Source organism: Gorilla gorilla, chromosome 12 (assembly GCF_029281585.2).
Source record: "Gorilla gorilla gorilla isolate KB3781 chromosome 12, NHGRI_mGorGor1-v2.1_pri, whole genome shotgun sequence".
Lineage (NCBI taxonomy): Eukaryota > Metazoa > Chordata > Mammalia > Primates > Hominidae > Gorilla > Gorilla gorilla.
Window position 1 is genome coordinate 50,758,598 of NC_073236.2, and position 22,683 is coordinate 50,781,280.

The 22,683-nt window shown below is 50.8% G+C and overlaps 1 protein-coding gene across 6 annotated transcripts in view; it reads left to right on the forward strand.

Moving 5' to 3' along the window:
- The window catches only part of PSD4 (pleckstrin and Sec7 domain containing 4), a 47,643-nt gene that overhangs the window by 11,037 nt on the left and 13,923 nt on the right, over positions 1 to 22,683 (forward strand). For 2 of the 6 annotated variants that reach the window (XM_055378260.2, XM_055378262.2), the window contains exons 1-5: positions 5,556 to 5,648; positions 13,999 to 15,165; positions 16,597 to 16,722; positions 17,014 to 17,089; positions 17,526 to 17,904. In XM_055378260.2, the coding sequence (XP_055234235.2) occupies positions 14,110 to 15,165; positions 16,597 to 16,722; positions 17,014 to 17,089; positions 17,526 to 17,904 (1,637 nt within the window). In that variant the 5' untranslated portion in view covers positions 5,556 to 5,648; positions 13,999 to 14,109. Of the gene's footprint in view, positions 1 to 5,555; positions 5,649 to 12,010; positions 12,335 to 13,998; positions 15,166 to 16,596; positions 16,723 to 17,013; positions 17,090 to 17,525; positions 17,905 to 22,683 lie in introns of those variants that run through there. The other 4 variants (XM_019022727.4, XM_055378261.2, XM_063695713.1 and 1 more) reach the window with 3 other exon arrangements.

Consider the following 22,683-nt stretch of genomic DNA (forward strand, 5'->3'; position numbering starts at 1 on the left):
CCCCAGGGCCCCTCTCCTGGAAGGTGGGCTCCACTCCCTGGTCTGTGCTCTGTGTGGAGAAGCCACCCGTGCTGAGCAGCTTCTTCTGCAGATAAACAGGAAGCAGCTTACCTTGAGGGAGGCAGGAGAGCTGCCTGGCTGTGCTGTGTGTCTGCTGTGTTGTGTGTCCTCTGTGCCGTGGGGAGGAGGAAAGGCTGGGGAGGAAACTCCCAACACACACACACACACACACACACACACACACACACACACACACACATACACACACACACCATACATATGCAAGACCCACTGCGTGGAAGGAACAGGGAGAGGCAGGTCCCATTCCCCTTAGTACAGTCTTGAAGAGAGGCTGAGCAACCTTTATTCATTCATCAAATGGCTGTGGAGCAATTGTGAGCCAGGCACTCCACTGTAAAGCACATGGGCCAGTCCTTGCCCTGGAGAAGTTCATGGTCAAGGGGAGAATGGGAACCCATAACTAAGCCAAGGGGCAGGGCCTGGACTTGGGGAAGGGGGAAGATCACTGGTGCCTCCCTTTCAGCCTCAGGAAACCATGGATTACCAGGAAGTCTGGACTGGAGGGGGCAGAGCCCGAACTTGAGGAGGTGACACTTCACCTCTTGGTCTCCTGGCTTCTGCCTCTGCATCTGCTGCCAACCCCACTTGTCCATAACCTCTGGCCATGTTAATATAGATCACTTTCGCTTCTAATCTTCCTCCACTCTTCAGCAGCAATCAACCAAGCCAACCACTTCCTCCGTCTGAAGTAACCTCCTCTTGTCTTCTGTGACAACATGGCTCTCCCCTTGCTTCTCTCACCTTTGTGACAGTCCCTTTTCAGTCTCCTTTGCAGACCTGTCCCCTCCCATCCCAGGTAGGCACCACCTTCTCTCTCCAAGCTCAGATGGGCTTCAGGTGCGTTTTTCAGTTGCCTACTTGAAATACCTCACAGGTAGTTCAAATCCAATATTTAAAAATTAAACTCTGGGCCGGGCATGGTGGCTCAGCCTGTAATCCCAACACTTTGGGAGCCCAAGGTGGGCAGGTCACCTGAGGTCAAGAGTTCAAGAGCAGCCTGACCAACATGGAGAAACCCTGTCTCTACTAAAAATACAAAATGCGTGGTGGTGCATGCCTGTAAACCCAGCTACTCGGGAGGCTGAGGCAGGAGAATCGCTTGAACCCAGGAGGCGGAGGTTGCTGTGAGCCGAGATAGCACCATTGCACTTCAACCTGGGCAACAAGAGCAAAACTCCATCTCAAAATAAATAAATAAATAAATGAATAATAAATAAAAGTTAAACTCTGGATTTTCTCCCCTGAGCCTCATCTCCCAGTTCTTTCCTATTTCAGCAAATGCCATTATTACCGCCCATCTGGTTGCTTAAGTCAGAAATCTGGAAGTTGCCCATGACTTCCCCTCCCATCTTGACCCCTCGAACATAATGAAAGAGCAGGTTCTATAATCATCCCCCATATGCATTCCCAGCCCTATGCCTCTCTTCTCTGCCATGACTGCCCCAGCCAAGCCACTCTCCCCCATTGCCTGGACTCTCACAGAGCCTCCTGACTGGTTTCCTTGAACTTACGTAGCCTCTACCATCTCTTCTCCATACAGCAGACAGATCCATCTATTCTCCATATAGCAGATGGATGATCTTAAAAGTAAATACACAAATACTCTTTGGCTTGTCATTTCTCTGCTTTAAAAATGCACCCTCGGGGTCAGGCATGGTGGCTCACGCCTGTAATCTCAGCACTTTGGGAGGCCAAGGTGGGCGGATCACCTGAGGGCAGGAGTTCAAGACCCAGCCTGGCCAACATGGTGAAACCCCATCTGTACTAAAAATACAAAAACGAGCTGGGTGTGGTGGCACACATTAGTAATCCCAGCTACTCGGGAGGCTGAGGCAGTAGAATCGCTTGAACTCAGGAGGTGGAGGTTGCAGTGAACCAAGATCTCACCATTGCACTTCAGCCTGGGAGACAGAGCAAGACTCCATCTTAAAAACACACAAACAAGGCCAGGCGTGGTGGCTCACGCCTGTAATCCCAGCACTTTGGGAGACCAAGGTGGGCGGATCATGGGGTCAGGAGATCGAGACTATCCTGGCTAACACGGTGAAACCCCATCTCTACTAAAAATACAAAAAATTAGCCGGACATGGTGGCGGGCCCCTGTAGTCCCAGCTACTCCAAAGGCTGAGGCAGGAGAATCGCTTGAACTCAGGAGGTGGAGGTTGCAGTGAGCCGAGATCGCACCACTGCATTCCAGCCTGGACGATAGAGTGAGACTCCATCTCAAAAAACAAACAAACAAACAAACAAACAAAAATGCACCCTGGGCTGGATATGGTGGCTCATGCTTGTAATCCTAGCACTTTGGGAGGCCGAGGCAAGTGGATCACTTGAGGTCAGGAGTTTGAGACCAGCCTGGCCAATGTGATGAAACCCTGTCTCTACTAAAAATACAAAAATTAGCCAGATGTGGTGGCAGATACCTGTAATCCCAGCTCCTTGGGAGGCAGAGGCAAGAGAATTGCTTGAACCTGGGAGGCAGAGGTTGCACTGAGCTGAGATCATACCACTGCACCCCAGCCTGGGTGACAGAGTGAGACTGTCTCAAAAAAAAAAAAATGCACCCTGTCTTGCCACTGGGGTGCCTGTGGGATCTGGCCCTGCCCCTCCTGGCCCCATCTTTTCCCACACCCCCTGGGCCCCTGGGACTGCACTGTACCACACTGGCTTGCTTTCTATTCCCTGGAAATGTGAAGAAATTTCCCACCTCAGGGAAGGAATTAGAAGCCGAAAATGCCCTTCCATACTGGACCCTCCTCACCAGGACATGGTGAAGCTTCAGAGACCTTCCCGAATTCCCATGGCAGTGTGCTCACCCTTGCTGCTCTCTTATTTCTCTCTACTTCTTCCCAGGCATTCCTCACAATTTATGATAAAGTTTGGTTCATAAATCCGATTGTTTATTTTCTTTCTCTGTCAGTAGACTGGAAGCTCCCTGAGAACAGGAGTTGTTCTGCAGTAGACAGGCCTATGCAAACCTACCCCAAAGTCTGAGGAAGCTGAGAAGTTGAAGAGAGGCTGAGAAAGCTAGGGGACTTTCCAACAGAAGCCATGTAGGTGTCTCAGGTGGCAATAAGATGAGATGGTGGATCCCTGCGTTAGCACCCAAACCCAGGGCTCATATGCCATAGGGTAGGGGCGGTTCAGATGGGATTTATAAGACAATTGAAGTGTGATATCATCAAGGTTGTTTGACCTACGAGTAGCACTTACGGACTTACAGTAAGTATCTGCTCTTACACAGGAAACAATAGATAAACTGGAAATTGTAGAGGCCCTGCCTTGGAACTGGGGTCACTCAGTTAAGTCAATGTGGCAGGTTAGCTTCCAAGATGGAGTTGCTTCAGCTTCCACAGGGGTCATGTGTTTTATTCCTGATAGGTCAGCGGCTTGTAGCATAGAGCCTGAACAGAGCAGGTGCTGACTTTGAGCCTTGGCCATGTTCCGGAGGCACCCCTAGAGTGGAGGGTTTGCATTTAGGTCTTGGTGACTTCAGGTTTCTGACTTACCCAGCTTGATGGAGAGAGAGAGTTGTAAAAGCTGAAATATATGAGGAAGAAGAGCTTGGAGAAGAGAAGGAACCAGGTTTGCCTTATAAACATTGAGTTTGAAGTGCTGGTGAGATAAGCATGTCCCCAAAATTTGCCAGCCCCAGGAAGTGGAGAGTGGAGGACCCCATCTGATATGTCCAAATACATGAAAGTTAAGACTAAAGCTCACAAACTGTCATATAAAATGTGTCCTGCCGGGTGCGGTGGCTCACGCCTGTAATCTAGCACTATGGGAGGCCGAGGCGGGTGGATCACCTGAGGTTGGGAGTTTGAGACCAGCCTCGCCAACATGGAGAAACCCCGTCTCTACTAAAAATACAAAATTAGTCGGGCGTGGTGGCGCATGCCTGTAATCCCAGCTACTTGGGAGTCTGAGGCAGGAGAATCACTTGAACCTGGGAGGTGGAGGTTGTGGTGAGCCTAGATGGCATCACTGTACTCCAGCCTGGGCAACAAGAGCGAAACTCGGTCTCAAAAAAAAAAAGTGTCTATTCTCCTAATTCTCCTACCTCCCACTTTCATCATGGCCTGGAGGTCCAGGTTTGAAGGAGGATTCTTAGCCGCCTCTGAATGTTGCTGCCACAGCACAGCCCACCCCAGCCTTTGGCCCATGCCACAGCTCCACCTCCCTTTCTCTTCCCCACCCTGCTCTGTATCACACGTGCATGTGGGTGCATGACCTGCCCAAAGGTTTGAGCTCTCTCTACCTGCTCCCATCTCTGCTATCAGGACTCTTGCCAGCGCTTCACCCAGTCTCGGGCTGCATAGGGCAGCGTTTCAGTGTGCCCACATGGGGAGGAGGCCATTTGGGCCCCAGAAGTGGAGAATCTCGGGATCTGGGGCACTCAGAGTGTGGTGGAGAAGCAGGGTGCACGAGCTCCATGTTGGTATGTTCCTGTGGACTCTGTACCCTGCGGGGAGGGGTGCGGCTGTAGGTGAGCTAGAGCCCGACCCTCTCAACTCTGGGTCGGGGTGGCTGGTCCACACTGCTGTGTGGACATGCAAGTGAGGGGGTCTCTGGGTCAGCTGGAATCATGAAGACGAGAGTTCAGGGAGGGTGGGAGTGGTGGAGCCTCAGCAGAGAAGCTGATGGTCATTGATGTTGAGGAAGTAGATTGTGTGGAGGGAGGAGAATGGCATGGTGTTTGCGCTCCCCACCAGCCTCACTTACACTTGTGGACACTGCGGCCTGTGTCCTGAGGACATGTGTTGGGAATTCAGCCATGGGGAATGGAGGGCCATTGGTTCATATAGTCACAGGCTCTGTATTCTAACCCCAGCTTTGTGATTTTCCAGCTGTGCAACCCTGGGCAGTGGCTTAGCATCTCTGAGCTTGCCTCCAGATCCAGATCTGTATGATGGGGTTATTAATGCTTCATAAAGTAGGTGTGAGGAGGGATTGAGGTGCTATTGGGAGACACTTTGTAACTAAAAGGCAACTGTATCATTTGCATTATTACCAGTGACATGAGACATAGTCACGCAAAAATTGAAATGTCATTTGTTTTAAAACCAGAAATTGCCCAACTTAGGGCCCTCCTGTCTCTCACTGGGTGCCCTGCAGGGGACCGGGAGCCAGAGCAAGACTGAGAACCTGGGGCAGAACCGCAGGGAGGAAGGAGGTGGGGCCTGCTTACCAACCAGGCCTCGGCCCCTTCCCCTTTCAATCCCAGGCCCCTGCATGGCAGGGAGAGTCCAGTTCCACCATGGCAGGTTCTTTCTAGGCTGGTGTGCAGGGTGGGGGCCTCCAAGGAGCAGGGGCACGGGGAAGGGAGCTGCAGGCGCTGGGCCTAGGAAGAGAGGCTCTTATCTTGTGGGCAGGAAGTGTGAGGTGTTGAGCAGCTAGGGAACCCTGGGGAGGCGGCGGGGAGCAGGAGGGGTGTGTGTTGTGGTGAGGAGGAGCGGAAGTCGGAAGCTCCAGCCGTCACAGCCACATTCACTGGGCAAGCCGACTGTGAGCCAGGAAGTGCTCTTGGGGAGCCCAGGCCAAGCCATCCATTCTTGGGTCCTTTGGAGGTGAGCTAAGTGGGTCTGCCTAGGTTGGGGCTGGTGGAACCTGTGGGAGCAGGGAATGTGGAGAGTCACATGTGGGTCCTTGTGGCAGGGGCTGGGGCAGGTGGGCAGGGGAGAGGCGAGGGCTCTGGCAGTGCCGTGTGCACCTGCCATGAGCCTGGGCTAGGCTAGGCCCCTCCTTCCCCCTTCCTGCTCTGTGTCCCGTCCCTCTCCTCCGTTAGCCTACACCTCCTCATCTGACCCTTCTCTGAATCCCTGCCCTGGCCCCATGGACCCCTGTTGTTTCCCTTCCCTGGCTCCCCGCAGAGCCCCTGGAGGTCTGCAATAGTGAAGGGTGAAGGAAGTTCCTTGCTAATCCTCTTGTGAGTGTCACTGCGTCCCCAGTGACTGCACTGGCTGAGTACCCAGTGGGGGCTTTTGTGGCCAAAGGTCCCAAGTGATCCTCGACCCTAGACTCTGGAGAGAGGGAGTCTGGAAGGCCTGGGTTTGGGGTGGGGGCGGCTCTGGGTGTGGTTGCTGCAGGAGCTCAGAGTCAACTTGGCCATCAGGGGACTTCCAGCTTCATCTTGCCTTCCAGGACCATCCTGGAGAAGCTCGAGGAGAGGTAAGGGGACCCTCCTTACTGGTTTAGCTCTGGCTTAGGCATGTTGTCCTGATGGGCAACAGGAACCACTGAACTCTCAAAGTGCGCCTGTGTAGGACACTAAGGCCCACTGTAGTCATTATTGTTATAGTGAAGGTAGCTGCATGGAGGGAAAGTACCCTGACACTGCCATTCCCCCCTTATTCCAGGGCCTAAAATCCCACAGTTGAAGTCACTCCTCTGCTAGAATGCAGGGAAGGGTGGCCTGTCATCAGCTGATGATAAATACTCCTCCATTCATTGGACCTTGGCCCAGCTTTAAAAAGTGGTCCCCAAGCAGGCCTGTCTCCCAGCTGCCTAGGACTCTAGAGCATCCCGTGGCCCCCTCCTCCTACAAACAAGGAACCGCCTAGCATGGGGATAAGAACACAGGCTGCTGAGCTCTTTGTTCGGGAAGGGGGAGAGACCCACAGAAGGGGTGAGGGATGTGGGGTGAGAGGACCCAGGGAGGAGAGGCCCAGCCTGGCCCCAGCCCCCTAGGGGTCTTTGTCCTCCCCAGGCAGCAGCTGTCCTGGGTCCCCTTTGTCACTCTGTCCCTACCCCCGTGATCTCTCCCCTGGATACTCTCTGCCTACCTCAGACCGCCATCCTCTGCTCCCTTCCTGAGCCTCTGCTGGCCTCACCACAGGCCTTCAGTAGCACTGTCTTCTCTCTCTCTCTCTCTCTCTCTCTCTGTGTGTGTGTGCGTGTGTGTGCGCAAATTTGCATGATGGCTCTTTCTGTGTGGGCAGGATGTGGGGCCTTCTCGAGTCATTTCTCTCACGGTGCTTCAGACCCCAGGTTCAGACAGAGGCCTCTGTCCTGCAGCTCCAGGCCAGGGAGTTCCACTCATGGTTCCTGCCTGCAGCAACATCTGTAATTCGGCAGCTTCTTGGGCTGCAGAGGGACAGGACAGGTCACCTCCTAAGTCCTTGGACCGGCCAGAAGCCTTCATACCTTTTCCATAGGAGGGAAAACATTTCCAGGGTAAAAGGAGGGAGCGTTTGCTTGCTGAGTCTGGAAGCTCAAAAAGGGAAACAGAGACAGGCACCCTCCGGATGAAGGCTCAGGGCTGACTCCTTGAGGAGGCTAAGAGCTGAGCCTGACCAGGAGGGCTATTTGTTTGTTTTTGTTAATTTTGGCTTCTCTAAATGGACAGCAAAACAACAAAATTAAACTGAGCAGGACACGGTATTTCCTGAGCACCCACCAAGGGCCAGGCCCAGCACTCAGACCCATTCCAACTTTACAACAAACCTGTGAAGTATAGCTTTATTGGGTCTTGGTTCCTTATTTTACAGAAAAGGAACCAGGTGGAGTTTTTCACCCAGAGCCACATGGCTTGTCAGCTGTAGAGTTAGGATGGGATTCTGCTCTGCATTCTTCACTATGACCCTGAAGTGGGCAAAGGAGGGTGGTCAGTGCAGGGCCTGAAGTGGGCAAAGGAGGATGGTCAGTGCAGGGCACCCAAGGCCATCACCTTCCTACTCAGGGCAGGCTCATACCCCAGCCTCTGTGCCCGGTCTCCCCGTTCTTCAGCCAGGGTACAAGGCTGCAATGCCAGGCTGAGGGTGAAAAACAAACTCACTGTTAGAAAGCACCGTCCGGTTGCCAGGTGTCAGCTGGGTTCCTTCCTGCCCCCTTGGGTCAAAAAGAAATTGCCTTGAAGCCGGGGGTGGGGCAGGTGGGAGGGACTCTGCCTTCTAGTCCCTCAGCCATTGCTTTCTGTGTCCTTCACCTCCCACAAGAGGGACATAAGGCTTAGCCCTTGCAGTATTCTCTATGAGAAACATACACCCTCTCCCCACCGTGGTGAAGATTTTCTGAAATGTAGTCAGCTGTGCTCAAGAAGAGTGGCTGGTTGGCAGCAGAGTGGAGTGGTGCTCTCTCTTCCCCACCTCAGCTCCCTCCCCTCTGAACCCTCCTTAAACTTTCAGAGCCACCTCAGTGCTCAGAAAAACTGAAGGGCCACTTTAATGTAGAGGTAACAGAACTCAACTGATGTGACAGGTGGCGATTCTTTTGCTGCGAATTCCTTTCCTTCTGCTTTCGTTCTGGTTGGGATAACAGACAGGAGAGATTTCAAGAGAGATTTTGCTAAACACCAGGGGTGGAAAAACACAAGTAAACCAAGAAAATTTTAGATGCGTAAGACCTGGGCTCTGCTGCCCAGTTTCTGGCTTGCCTCTGCCTAGAGGGTGCCATCCTACCTCAGGGATCAAAGGCTAGTTCCATCCTCCACCCTACTGAGATCAGACCGCCCTCACCTGGGTGACCGGTAGAACTGCCTTTTTGGCCTTAGGAGGTGACTTCACCTTTTAGGTCATCCTACCTTTCCATTCAGGCAAGAGCAATTAAAAAACAGAAGGAAGACATCTTTTAAACACACAGTTACACAGTGCCCCCTGCACAAATGGAGAGCACAAACAACACAATTGAATGGGTCCTCCTTTCTGTTCGGGTTACTGCCTGGGAGCCAAGACCCACAGGGACATTTTGGCTGCTGACCTGGTAGGAACCTACCTCTGGGGGAGCACTGCCCTTGGAGCACTGGACTTCCTGGAGAGGGGAGGATGAGGTGATTGGTCATGGGCAGACTGGCCCCCATGGGGAAGCCTTCATATTATAATGATGCTAATTCTCTTCTCCAAGCCTCGGTCTCCCCAGTCTTCTGGCCTGGTTGTTGTGGAGGGAGAGTTCTGAGGATCCATCCCATCAGTGTGTCTCTCCATTTGTCTGTCCATTCATCTAGCCATCCCCTCTCTTATTTTCACAAACGTTCTACAACGCCGACTCTCAGCCAAGGAGGCACTGTACAGGAGTTCGAGTGACTCAAGTGAATTCAGGAATGTCCAAGAGAATTGATCAGTGGGGCAGGAGGAGAGAGTGATGCTTAAGAGAGCTGTAACCTGGGTTCGCACCCCAGCTCAAGTCACAGGCGGGCCTGAACCTCTTACGTCAACGCTAACCTTTAAGTTTCTAATCCACTTGAACTAAACCCCTCAAGTCAATGCTGATCTTTAAATTTCGAATCCAGTTGAACTAAAGTATGCCCCCAGAGCTTTGTGGGTCGGAGTGGTTAACAAATCAGTTACATAATGTGACTATGCCATTCAATATTTTCATACTGAGACACAGTGGCGAACAGGAAACATAAAGAACCTGCCGTCTTGGTGCTTACCTTCTAGGCAAACTAGAACCACGCGGGTAAACACACTGGCAACTACACACCGGGATAAACGCTCAGAAAGTAAAAGCGAGGGGTGGAGTATAGTCACGTTGAGTTTAATTGGTTTAAAAAATCATAGCCGGCCAGGTGCTGTGGCTCATGCCTATAATCCCAGCGCTTTGGGAGGCCAAGGCAGGTGGTCCTGAGGTCAGGAGTTTGAGACCAGCCTGATCAATGTGGTGAAACCCCATCTCTACTAAAAATACAAAACTTAGCAAGGCATGATGGCGGGTGCCTGTAGTCCCAGCTACTTGGGAGGCTGAGACAGGAGAATCGCTTGAACCTGGGAGTCAGAAGTTGCAGTGAGCTAAGATCATGCCACTGCACTCTAGCCTGGGTGACAGAGCAAGATACGGTCTAAAAAAAAAATGTCGTAGCCAAACTACATGCCTTGTCCCCACTGAATACCTGATCTGTCTCCACCCTTCCTGTCTCCATTGCCTTGGGCTCCCCTCCACTGACCAGTTCCTCACCCCCACCCCTCCCAGGCTCCTCAGGTGCTGCAGGCCCCAGAGATCTGCTCTCTTCTCTTTGCTTGGAAAGCTGCTGCAGCCTCTGGTATTTATTTTTTTTCCTCTGAAAAACCCCAGCAAGGAACACTGGTTTTTTTCTGGGAAGGCAAGTCCAATCCTCACCTATATCTAGCATCAGCATTAGCGTGTACCTAGAGGGCTGCTTTATGTACATATACATATCTATTTGCAAGTACATATGTGCAAAGAGAGACAAGTGGGGTTTCCTCTCATCTTATGAAAAGTTTAGGATGTTCTTTCTAGCAGGCCCAGCCCCGCATTCCCACTCCCATTCCCATATTGGCACGGGAACATTTCTTGCCAAGTGAGTTGACTGATGGTGAGATAAGGTGGGTTGGCGTTATCCTGGCAAAATGCTCTGGGGCTCATAGGGCCATGAGGCTGGCACTCATTCAGGTACAATGGGTGGAGTTGGGTGAATGAGAACAGGAGAAGGGATCAGGGATTTTGCATGGCAGGAGAACTATTTGGGCCCAAAGACCAGGACTTTACAGAGACCTGGAGGGTGGCTTTGGGGTCTGTGAAGGGAGGCAGTTGAGTAGAGCTAGGGATGTCCTATGTTCTGGTACCTGTAAACCAGGTGCTTCTCCCCAGCTTTCCCCTCTATCTCTAAATAAACATGTCTTCCTAGTCATTTATTATACCCCATGGACTGGTGTCTTGAGGAGGCGCAGTGGGATGTGGTGGGGTGAGTCACCTCCTTGCTCACACTCGGTTGCTCTCTGCCAGGCAGGTTTGGGGAGGGAGATTTGGGGTCCAGGGTGTTTTCCCTAGTATAGACAATAGATCCTGAGGCTCCTCATCCCTTCTGCCTTAGAAGTAGAACCGTCTCAGGCCTCTTGCCCGGAGAGCACTGAGGGTGACAATGGGCAGCTGCATGGGGAGCAGAGAGTGGTATGGACTTAAGGAGTAAACCATACAAATCCTCTGCCTGTTACCTGGAGGTAGTGGTGGGAGGTGGAGAGGCAGAACCTAGAATGATGAGTGAAGGCTGGATCCATAGGAGAAGAATGAAAGGCAAGACTGTTAATGGAAAGAGATTCCAATCCAGACCCCAAGAGAGGGTTCTTGGATCTCGTGCAAGAAAGAATTCAAGGTGAATCCATAAAATGAGGGCAAGTTTATTAGCAAAGTAAAAGAATAAAAGAATGGTTACTCCATAGGCAGAGCAGCAGCTTGGGCTGCTGGATTAAGGATACCCGTATCTTGAGCCGACCTCTTATCTCATCCTGTGACTTAGAATGCCTAGCTTCCCGGGAATGCAGCCCAGTAGGTCTCAGCCTTATTTTACCCAGCCCCTATACAAGATGGAGCCACTCTGGTTCAAAGATCTCTGATGAGACCAAATCTGGTCCATTTGATTCAGAGCATCAAGTACAAGATTAAACATAAGAAAGGGCCTCTCCTCTTGGGAAGTCAGCCTGTTGGGGAGGCTGCGATAACTAACAGGTGAAAGGGCCCTGAAGGCCGGTCAGGGGCCATTCCGGGTGGGCTGAAACATCAGAATCCTGAGGCTGTCATCCAGCAAGTCTAGATTCTTGTTATTCTAAAACAGGAATGCAGGGGTTGGGTCAGAGGGAGGGGTAAAAACCCAGAAAGAGATTTCTTTTGGAGGCACTTTTAGAAAAAGGATACTTTCAAGGTGAATAAGAAACTGAAATGCATACTGGCCCTCCTTCCTTCTCTCAGGTGCCCTCCAGAAAAAAGGCATGGGGCAAAGCAATGTTTTCTAAGTGACCTTGAATAACAGCTGGACCCCCTGACCTTCGTGAGAGAGCGCTGAGGGTTACCATTTACTGAGTGTCTAACAGTGGGCCAAGCCTGGGCTGAAGGCCACGCGAATCACCTCCGTTAACCCTAGCTCCCCACTGCAGTGGGGCTCCCAGATGCTAAGGAACTTTCCAGGCTTATCCACTCAATTGTATGTGGCAGGACGAGGGTTTGAGCTGCGGTCCATGTGGCTATTGATTCAGCTTATGTTCTCTAGTGCTGGGCAGGGAGGAGCTGACCCCCATGGGTTTGTTATGTGTGCTGGTTAGGGCCCTGCATGCCAGTCAAGCTCTTGTCCTACAGCCTGCCTGTGGGAGGACCTCAGTGTGAGGTCTGGAGCTCTGGACGAGGCCACCTGGGCCCACTCTCTTCATACTGGAGCAGGGAAAGGGCAGAGAGAGCTGCAGACCGGAAGGTGGATGGTCTGGTGTCGGAGTCCGGCCCCTGTCACCAGCTGTGAGTCATTAAGCCAGACTCAGGCTAAGGCTTCCTCATCTGTTAAACAGCGACACACAGGGGACTGCTCATCCTTCAGGTGCGAGGTTGGGGGAGTGGTGGGTGGGGACAGGCATGGTTAACTGCATGTGGAAGGGGCTGTTGTTCTTGGGTATCTGGAAGTCACACATGGTTATAAACTGGGAGCATGTGTGTGTTTGTTAATAGTCTTGCTCCCCAAAATATTCTAATATAGCTCACAAGCACACATGTAAGCCTTCAAGATAGAAATCTGTGAGTGAAGAAAATGAGGCAAAGGGAAAATAAGAAAAGACAGCTGCTGGGTGCAGCGGCTCACACCTATAATCCCACCACTTTGGGAGGCCAAGGTGGGCAGATCACTTGAGGTCAGGAGTTCGAGACTAGCCTGGCTAACATGGTGAAGCCCCATCTCTACTAGAAATACAAAAAAAAAAAAAAAAAAAAATTAGCAGAACATGGTGGTGGACGCCTATAATTCTAGCTACTCGGGAGGCTGAGGCAGGAGAATCGCTTGAACCCAGGAGGCAGAGGTTGCAGTGAGCCAAGATTGTGCCGCTACACTCCAGCCTGGGTGACAGAGCGAGACTCTGTCTCAAAAAAAAAAAAAAAAAAAAAAAAGACAGCTGCCAGGGGAGTGCTTACGACATGCCATAAGGACCTGTGTACTTGACCCTGCACTTCCACTTTGTGGAGAGCCAGCACCATGAGACAAACAAGTTACAAGCTTCACAGTGTGCTTTTGATCAAAACAAGCCAGCTATTCTGAGGAAGCAGGGCTGCTCTGAGAGCCATGTAAGCGGTGGGCTGCATGCAGGGGATGGAAATGCATGCTTCTAGAAAACACCCTGCAAGGTTCCTGGGCTCATCTGATAAAGGCCCACCCAGAGTGTTAGTGCAGGCTGTGCACACAGCAGCTCTGGGCAGATGTGAGGCAGCTCCAGGCAGACATGGCTGCCACATCCCAGCCTCTTCCTCCCTAGAAGGCAGAGATCTCCTCCCCATGCAGCAGGCGGTCTGCTGGGTGGTGGGCAGCAGGGCTGAAGCATCCTCCCTTCATGAGGGCTTGGGCTGAGTTAAGCAGAGAGCCCCTTGCTGCTTCCACCTGGGCCAAATTCCAAGCTGTCAACAGCTTACAAGGACAAAGAAGCAGCCTGTGAGCCAGCCTGGTGTACAGGGTAAGGCCCCAAGGATAGGAGCCTTGGAAAGTGGAAGTAAGGCAGGCTGTGGCCTTCATGTTGTGGGTGCCTGCTTCTTCCACGAGTCTGTTGCATTCTCCTCACCTCCAGTCTGTGTCTGTTTGGCTCCCACATGCTTTGGTTTACATGTCCTTTGTGGCTTGCAGCTGCTTCCTTGATACCTAGAGGCATTCCCGCCTTCTGTTCCTGCTGCCAACCACCTCGGTCTCCACACTCTCCAATCCAAATGCCCAAGAGAAGGATCTGATTTGGCCAGTCTGTTCTTTTCAGCTAAGCCACATGGGCTACCTTCAGCCAACAGATGGGTGTCTTTGGGGCAGGTGCTGCCCTGGTGCAAGTTTAGAGATTGTGGGATCAGATGGAATATGTGGTACATTCCTTACTCCCAGCAGGGCTGTGGAGGGCAGTGCTAAGGAGCAGCAGGCATAGATGGGGAAGACACTCCAAACACATCTAACACAATACATACGTGCCTCCAGAGGCTGACAGCCCTTCCCTAACCTGCACTTGCTTTGGGCATTTCCAGGGTAGATATGGATTCCCAGTTTCTCCAGCGGCCAGTGCTCCCCCTAGTCCACACAGTGAGACCGTGAAAGCAGATGCTCCGGGGCACTCCTGCGCAGCTTTTGCTCGGTGGATGATGGGTGACTACAGACTCCCTGACCACCCCCAGCCCATGGAAATTCTCAACCTGTACTTGGGAGACAGCCTGGAGCCCCACCCAGGAGAGTGCCCAAGGGAAACGTGCAGCCATGAGGATCCACCGGAGCCTTTCGAGGAGCAAACCTGGGCCACTGACCCTGCTGAACCTATCAGACAAAATGTTCCTCCCTGGGGCTCCGGTGTGGAGCTCACACACCTGGGGAGCTGGGTCCATCAGGACGGGCCGGAGCCTTGCCAGGAGCAAACCTGGGCCACTGACCCTCCTGAATCTACCAGACAAGATGCTCCTCCCTGGGGCTCCGGTGTGGAGCTCACACATCTGGGGAGCCCCTCTGCCCAGAGGGAGCACAGGCAGAACACAGCATCACCAGGGTCACCAGTGAACAGCCATCTACCGGGGAGCCCAAAGCAGAACCGGAGCACGTCCACGCAGGTAGTGTTCTGGGCAGGCATCCTGCAGGCCCAGATGTGTGTCCTAGACCTGGAGGAGGAGCTGGAGAAGACGGAAGGGCTCAAGGCTGGGCTGAAATGCTGTCTCCCCATGCCCCCTGTGGACCTCCCCGGGGACACGGGCCTGCACTCCAGCCCACCTGAGAACGAAGACTCAGGGGAAGACAGCAGCGAGCCTGAGGCAGAGGGCCAGGCATGGCTGAGAGAGGGAACCCCAGACTCTTCTCCACAGTGGGGAGCTGAGGAGGGCAGCATGTTCTTCAGCAACCCCCTCTTCCTGGCGAGTCCTTGCTCAGAGAACAGTGCTTCTGGAGAGCGCTTTTCCTGGGGGGCTTCAGACTCCCATGCAGGTGTGAGGACTGGACCTGAGAGCCCAGAGACTCTGGAGCCTCCCCTCCCAGAAGACACAGTGCTGTGGGAGCTGGAAAGTGAGCCAGATTTGGGGGACGGCGCTGCTATCAGTGGGCATCATACCCCTCCATTCCCTGTGCCCATCTATAAACCACACTCCATCTGCTGGGCTTCAGTGGCTGCCGCTGAGGGGGCTCCTGCAGCACCTCCTGGTCACAGGGAGAGTGAGGTAAGCCCAGTCTTGGGAACCAACCGGGGCTGTGCTGGGAACACAGAAGGGAGGGTCTTCCTCGGGGGTCACCAGGCCCAGAACATTCTTTTCTGACGCTAAGAGCTTTGGGGATAACCTGCATCAGTATATAGCAGGGTAATAGAGCAGAAAATCAGGACCAGTGTTGTCTTCAGAATGATAGGACATTTTATCAATGCCATGATGTCAGCTGATGTCAGCTGATAATTAAGTCCACAAATGTCTCCATCTCACCAGCTCCAAGGGGCCATGTCTAGATACGTTTGGAGAACAAACAGCTCCTCCAATTGCAGCATGTTCCAGGCCATTCTCAGATTCTTCCCCTCCCACCTCCAAGACATTCCCAACTGTAACAGGGCAGCGCTCAGCCGGCAAGGGTGACCTTTGCCCCTAACAGAGAGATGCCTATTTCAAAAGTCCAGTCCTCTCTCTTCTTGACAGATTTCAGCATGTTGTTACTTTTAGCTTACCATCTGTCATTATTCCCCCGTCCAGTGTCAATAGATCAGGCCCATATGACAATGGCAGAGATTCTTAATATCTACTAAGGATGGGGACATGCTCTGTGAGACAATAGGGAGCACAGTTTTCCCAGGGAGGCCTCTCCTTAAGAGATAAGGAGACTCAATATGGTAGAGTGTGGCTGTAATTTTCTAATCTCTCAATTCTGAGAACAATGAAGATCTATTACCCAGAGCAGCTCTATTACCAGAGCAGCTCTTGGAGCCCAAGATCAGAGTAGCTCCTGGGTACTGATGGGAGTCCCCTCCACCATGGGCCAGGGCCCCCAGTGTGGGGCAGTTAGGGCTGTGCCTGTGGAGGTCCATTTTCTCGGGACTTTCTTTTTTTTTTCTTTTTTGAGACGGAGTCTTGCTATGTTGCCCAGGCTGGAATGCAGTGGTGCCATCTTGGCTGACCCTCCACCTCCCAGGTTCAAGCAATTCGCCTGCCTTAGGCTCCCAGGTAGCTAGGATTACAGGTGTGTGCCACCCCACCCAGCTAATTTTTGTATTTTTAGTAGAGATAGGTTTCACCATGTTGGCCAGGCTGGTCTTGAACTCCTGACCTCAGGTGTTCCAACCACCTGGGCGTCCCAGAGTGCTGGGATTAAGTGAGCCACTGCGCCTGCCATGGACTTTCTTGCTCTAAGCACTAACTTCTCAGAGGGAAGCCTGGGAACGCTATAAGTTGCAGGTTGGCTCCTGTCTGGGAAGGCAGAGCCCACCCAGCCCAGTGCCTGGGGCTATCACCCTCCCTAAAACACAGCCCCTCCTTGGGCTGGCACCACCTGAGGCAGGGCCATCTGGGCAGACTGTGAAGGGAGGAGGCTTCATGGGATTTGAGAAAGGCCCTGGGAGCAATTTTCCTCTAGTCACCTCTCCTCTCCTTCTCTCCTCTGTCTCTCTCTAGACTTCTCAGGGAGATAGGCTTGGTCCTGCTCCATCTGCAGCACAGTGTGTGGACGAAGCATTGACCTGGGAATCAGGATGTGTCGGATCTGATCTTGGCCCTGCTGCACATCCTGTGCAACCTTGGGCAAGTCACTTCCCCTTTCTGGGCCTTACTTTCTCCATCTTTGGAGGAGGAATATGAGCCCATTCATTTCCAGGGCCTAGCACCAACAATCCTAGGATATGGGGCTTCTCACATCAGGACTCCCCTTCTGAACTGAGGCTCCAGCCTGGGTGGGAGGAGGACGGAGGGGCTTCTGCCTACTCATGGCCTCCTTCCCCTCCCCTCCTTTCCCCTTCTCCCTGCCTGGCTCCTCCCCCATCCACCTCTCTGTGTCTCCAGGGCTCATGGGAATGCCTTTGCCTCTCTCAACAGGCCTCTCTCAGCCCTGAGGGCTGGCAGAGAGGAGGTCCTTTTTGGCCCCAGGTGACTCTTAACTCCCAGGACAGAGGTGAGCCCTAATAAGGGGGTTTGGGAAATTGGGTCCTGGGAGGATTTGGAATTTGGAGTGGGGACAAAGATCATTCTTGGATCCATGGTTGCCATTAATGGGTCCCATTATATTGTGTTTAAGCCAGACAGACTCGGGGTTAAATCCTGCCTCTTTAAAATTAAATGAGGGAAACGTACAAAAGGACCAGCATTTCTTACCGCTGGGTCTTAATGGTTTAGCAAAGGTCCTGAGCCCTTAGTTGCCTGGAGGCTTGAGTCCTGGGAGCCCGCTGTCTGCTGCCTCTGCAAGTGGGAGAGGTCACTGCCCGAGGGAGGACAGGGCATGCTGCCAGGCTCCAGGGGAGGAGCCCCAGGGAGGGAGCCTCTGGAGGTGGTGCCCAGGCCGTTCTCCTGCCTCCTGCCCTGTGCCCGCCTCACTTCATGTTCTTCCTCAGATGAGAGGGAGGGTGGGCACCCCCAGGAATCTCTTCCCTGCACCTTGGCCCCCTGCCCCTGGAGGAGTCCAGCTTCTTCTCCAGAGCCTAGCAGCCCAGAATCTGAGAGCAGAGGCCCTGGTCCCAGGCCCAGCCCTGCATCGTCCCAGGAGGGCAGCCCGCAGCTTCAACACCACAGCTCAGGCATTTTGCCCAAGTGGACACTAGATGCTTCACAGTCTTCACTCTTGGAGACGGATGGGGAACAGCCAAGTTCCTTGAAGAAAGAGGAGGCAGGGGAGGCCCCGAAACCAGGCGAGGAAGTAAAGAGTGAAGGAACAGCCAGGCCTGCAGAGACTGGAGACGTCCAGCCTGACACTCACCTGACTTCTGCAGAACAGTAAGTCTCAGACTAACTGGCTCTCGTGCTCCTAATTATGGATGCATTTAAGAATATTCTAGTCTGGATGGAGGGTGAGAAATGCACATTGGAATTAAACAAACTCATATTTATTAAGCAAGGATTATATGAGTGGGTACCAGGAAGAGTTTTGAGAAAGACCGTAAGATTCAGAAGCATCAGAAACAAAACAGCAGATAGTTATACACGTGGAGGCGAGATCTGAGTGTGCTGGTGCAGGGCTTTAAAAGAAGCATCCACAGCTGGAGACCAGGAGAGGAGGAAGGGGAGGAGGTGTCCAGGGAACCTGAGCAAGGGCGTGTGCCTGCCCAGAAAAACGGGAGCCATGCTGGCAGGCCAGGGAAGTGCAAGGTCAGAGCTTGTGATGTGGGGATTATGGACTGCTTTGGATTTGAGGAGGTATCTGGGAGGCATTCACCAAAGAACCTGGGCCTGGGGCACTGGCTCGGATCTCATCAAGTGGAGGTTTGATGGGGACCAAGGGAATGGATCTTGGGGCCCAACATAGGATTGTGTAACCACAGAACTGTGACCAGAGGTAGGAATAGGCCAACTGAGAAACCAACCTAGATGTCCACTTGTCCCAGAATGCTGCCTCAAGACTATCAGCCCCTGGGATCTCCACACTGAAAAAGGCATTTTGTCTTCTAATTGGCTGAATGTGAGTCATGTTAATGGGACTAGCAGGAACCAGCAGCGGTTCATGTCATGGACCTAATGGTGCAGTCCATGCAGGTTAGCTGTGGCAAGGGTGCCCTGAGTTCAGGGCCTTGAATGGTGGGGCCTGGAGGAGCTGGACCCAGGCCCTCAGGGAAGAGACAGAGTCACAGCCAGACTGACTTAGCCTGGCCTGGGACCAGGAGAACCCTGAGAGGAAGGTATTCATGCAAAGTCTCCAGGTCTGGGGCCCTGCGCTTTCTCAGGTAAAGCACAGCCATGTTCCAAGTTTATCTCACCTCAGGTGGCAGGTGTGTCCCTGTGAGGCCCCTAGCGTTGTTTTCTCCAATGCAAGGCACGTGGGATTGTCTCCCTCACCTGTCCTGCGGTCCTCCTATACCTCCTTGTCCCTTCCCCACCTCCCAGCTCTGGCTCTAGCCTCCACTCCTAGATCTGGAGCCTAGAAGGCTGTAAGGGGGCTGAGAACAGGAAGCTAGGTGGGCTCTAGTAATGGCAGCAGCTGGGGTAGTTCAGGAGGTGGTCCTCAGCCTCTCCCTTCCCCCACCTAGCAGCCTGGATGACAAGGAGACTGAGTGGTGACATATGACCCAGTGTGAACAGGCCCGGGTGACCCTCAGCCGACTCAGAACCTCCAAGTCCAGCACTAAGACTCTCAGATGTCACTCAATCCAATCTAAACCTGACTCTTCTGCTTCCCCTACAACGTCACAATCAGGTATTCTAGTTATTTAAGCATTCATTATCCAAGTGACACAGGAAGTTGAACCAGTAAGCAGGAGTCATCATAATATGAAAACGTTCCCTGATAAACAGACGAATAACATCAGGTTTCACTTAAGCACTCTCTCCACCTAACACAGATGGGTCAGGGTCTTTGCTGGTGACTTCTCACTGCCTCTTGAGGCTCATGAACACTACACAATGCAGGAGAAGCACAACAGAAGCTAACAGAAAAGTGTAAGTACAAATCCTGTCAAAAAACATATGATTTCATAAGGTCTGTGAAAGTGATGTTGAAAGACTTCACAAATCATGTGGGAAACCACTGACAAATCGGGAACCAAAAGAGATTGTCCAGTGAACAATGGAAGAGGAGAAAATAAAAATAAAGAATAAATTGTCACATCTAAAGAGAATTACTCGAATAATCAACTGACAAAGCCCTAAAATATGCTTTTAAAAATGACCTAGTCAATTAGTGTTGTTACTAAAATAATACTTAGATGAGGGAGCACTTTGAAAAAAAAAAGTATGCAAATATAAATTATCATAAAATTGTACCCTTTATTTTTTTGTTTTGTTTTGGGACAGAGTTTTGCTCTTGCTGCCCAGGCTGAAGTGCAATGGTGCGATCTTGGCTCACTGCAACCTCTGCCTCCCGGGTTCAAGTGGCTTTCCTGCCTTAGCCTTCCGAGTAGCTGGGATTACAGGCGTGTGCCACCATGCCTGGCTAATTTTTGTACTTTTAGTAGAGAGGGGGCTTCACCATGTTGGCCAGGCTGGTCTCGAACTCTTGATTAGACTTGTCTTGAACTCTCGAATCCACTCGCCTCAGCCTGTCAAAGTGCTGGGATTATAGGCCTGAGCCGCTGTTCCTGACCTCACTTTATTATTTTATTTTATTTTATTTATTTATTTTTTTGAGATGGAGTCTCGCTCTGTGGCCCAGGCTGGAGTGCATTGGCATGATCTCGGCTCACTGCAAACTCCGCCTCCCGGGTTCAGGCCATTCTCCTGCTTCAGCCTCCCTAGTAGCTGGGACTACAGGCGCCCGCCGCTGTGCCTGGCTAATTTTTTGTATTTTTAGTAGAGACGGGGTTTCACCATGGTCTTGATCTCCTGACCTTGTGATCTGCCCGCTTTGGCCTCCTAAAGTGCTGGGATTATAGGCGTGAGCCACCACGCCCTGCCTATTTTATCTTTTTAACTTGAATTTTCTTTTCTTTCTTTTTTATAATTTTTATTTCCATAGGTTATTGGGGAACAAGCAGTGTTTGGTTGCATGAGTAAGTTCTTGAATGGTGATTTGTGAGGTTTTGATGCACCCATCACCAGAGCAGTATACACTGCACCCTATTTGTAGTCTTTTATTCCCTTAACCGCCTTTCACCCTTTACCCCTGAGTCTCCAAAGTCCATTGTGTCATTCTTATGCCTTTGCATCCTCATAGCTTAGTTCCCACTGATAAGTGAGAACATATGATGTTTGGGTTTCCATTCCTGAGTTACTTCACTTAGAATAATAGTCTCCAATCTCATCCAGGTTGCTGTGAATGCCATTAATTCATTCCTTTTTATGGCTAAGTAGTATTCAATCATATATATATATTCAATAATATATATGCATATTCAATCATATATGTGATTCAATTATATATAATTGAATATATAATAGTATATATATATTTATATATATATACACACATACACACCACAGTTTCTTTATGCACTCATTGATTGATCGGCATGTGGGTTGGTTCCACGCTTTTGTGATTGAGAATTGTGCTGCTATAAGCACAAGCATGTGTATGCAAGTATCTTTTCCTTATAATGACTTATTTTCCTCTGGGTAGATACCCAGTAGTGGGATTGCTGGATCAAATGGTAGTTCTACTTTTAGTTCTTTAAGGAATCTCCATACTGTTTTCCATAGTGATTGTATGAGTTTATATTCCCACCAGCAGTGTAGAAGCATTCCCTATTGACCTCATCCATGCCAACGTCTATTTTTTGATTTTTTGATTATGGACATTCTTGCAGGAGTCAGGTGTTATTGCAGTGTGGTTTTGATTTGCATTTCCCTGATCATTAGTGATGTTGAGCATTTTTTCATATATTTGTTGGCCATTTGTATATCTTCTTTTGAGAATTGTCTATTCATGTCCTTAGCCCACTTCTTGATGGGATTATTTGTTTTTTTCTTGTTGATTTGTTTGAGTTCATTGTAGATTCTGGATATTAGTCCTTTGTCAGATGTATAGATTGTGGAGATTTTTTCCCACTCTGTGGGTTTTCTATTTACTCTGCTGACTGTTCCTTTTGTCATGCAAAAGCTCTTCAGTTTAATTAAGTCCTGGCAACTTATCTTTGTTTTTATTGCATTTGCTTTTGGTTCTTGGTCATGAAATCCTTACCTAAGCCAATGTCTAGAAGGGTTTTTCCAATGTTATCTTCTAGAATTTTTATAGTTCCCGGTCTTAGATTTAAGTCCTTAATACATCTCGAGTTGTTTTTTGTGTGAGGTGAGAGATGAGGATCCAGTGTCATTCTCCTTCTTGTGGTTAGCCAATTATCCCAACACCATTTGTTGAAAAAGTGTGTCCTCCTTGTGGCTAGCCAATTATCCCAACACCATTTTTTGAAAAGTGTATCCTTTCCCTACTTTATGTTTTTGTTTGCTTTGTTGAAGATCAGTTGGCTGTAAATTGTACACTTTAAATGGGTGAATTGGATGGTATGTGAATTATATTTCAAAATAGCTGTTATTATTATTATTTTTTTGAGACAGGATCTCACTCTGTTGCCCAGCCTGGAGTGTGAGGTACAATCATGAATCACTGAAGCCTCAGCCTCCCAGGCTCAAGTGATCTTCCCACTTCAGCCTCCCAAGTAACTGGGACCACAGGCGTGTATCACTACACCCAGCTAATTTTTACTTATTTTTATTTTTTGTGGAGATGTGGTCTCACCATGTTGCCCAGGCAGATCACAAGGCTGGTCTCCAACTCTTGAGCTCAAGCAATCCTCCCACCTCGGCCTCCCAAAGTGCTGGGATTATAGGCATGAGCCACTGCACCCAGCCTGTTACTGTTTTTAATGGCCTTTATGATCTTACTGTGAAAATCAAGCATGAATGCAAGATGTCTTATCCAGCCAGAAAACTTGTGCTGGGAAAATTAAATTTTAGGCATTGTGTTTACTATAAGATTTAAATAAACTTATTTGTACATTTACCAAGATAAAGCTCCAAGTAAACCTTTTCATTATTTACTATGAAAGTATGTTCTCATTTTAGTTAGATTTAGTTACTTCTATTTTGGGTTGGGTGAACTTTAATTTTTGGCATGAAGAACCTTCCCTT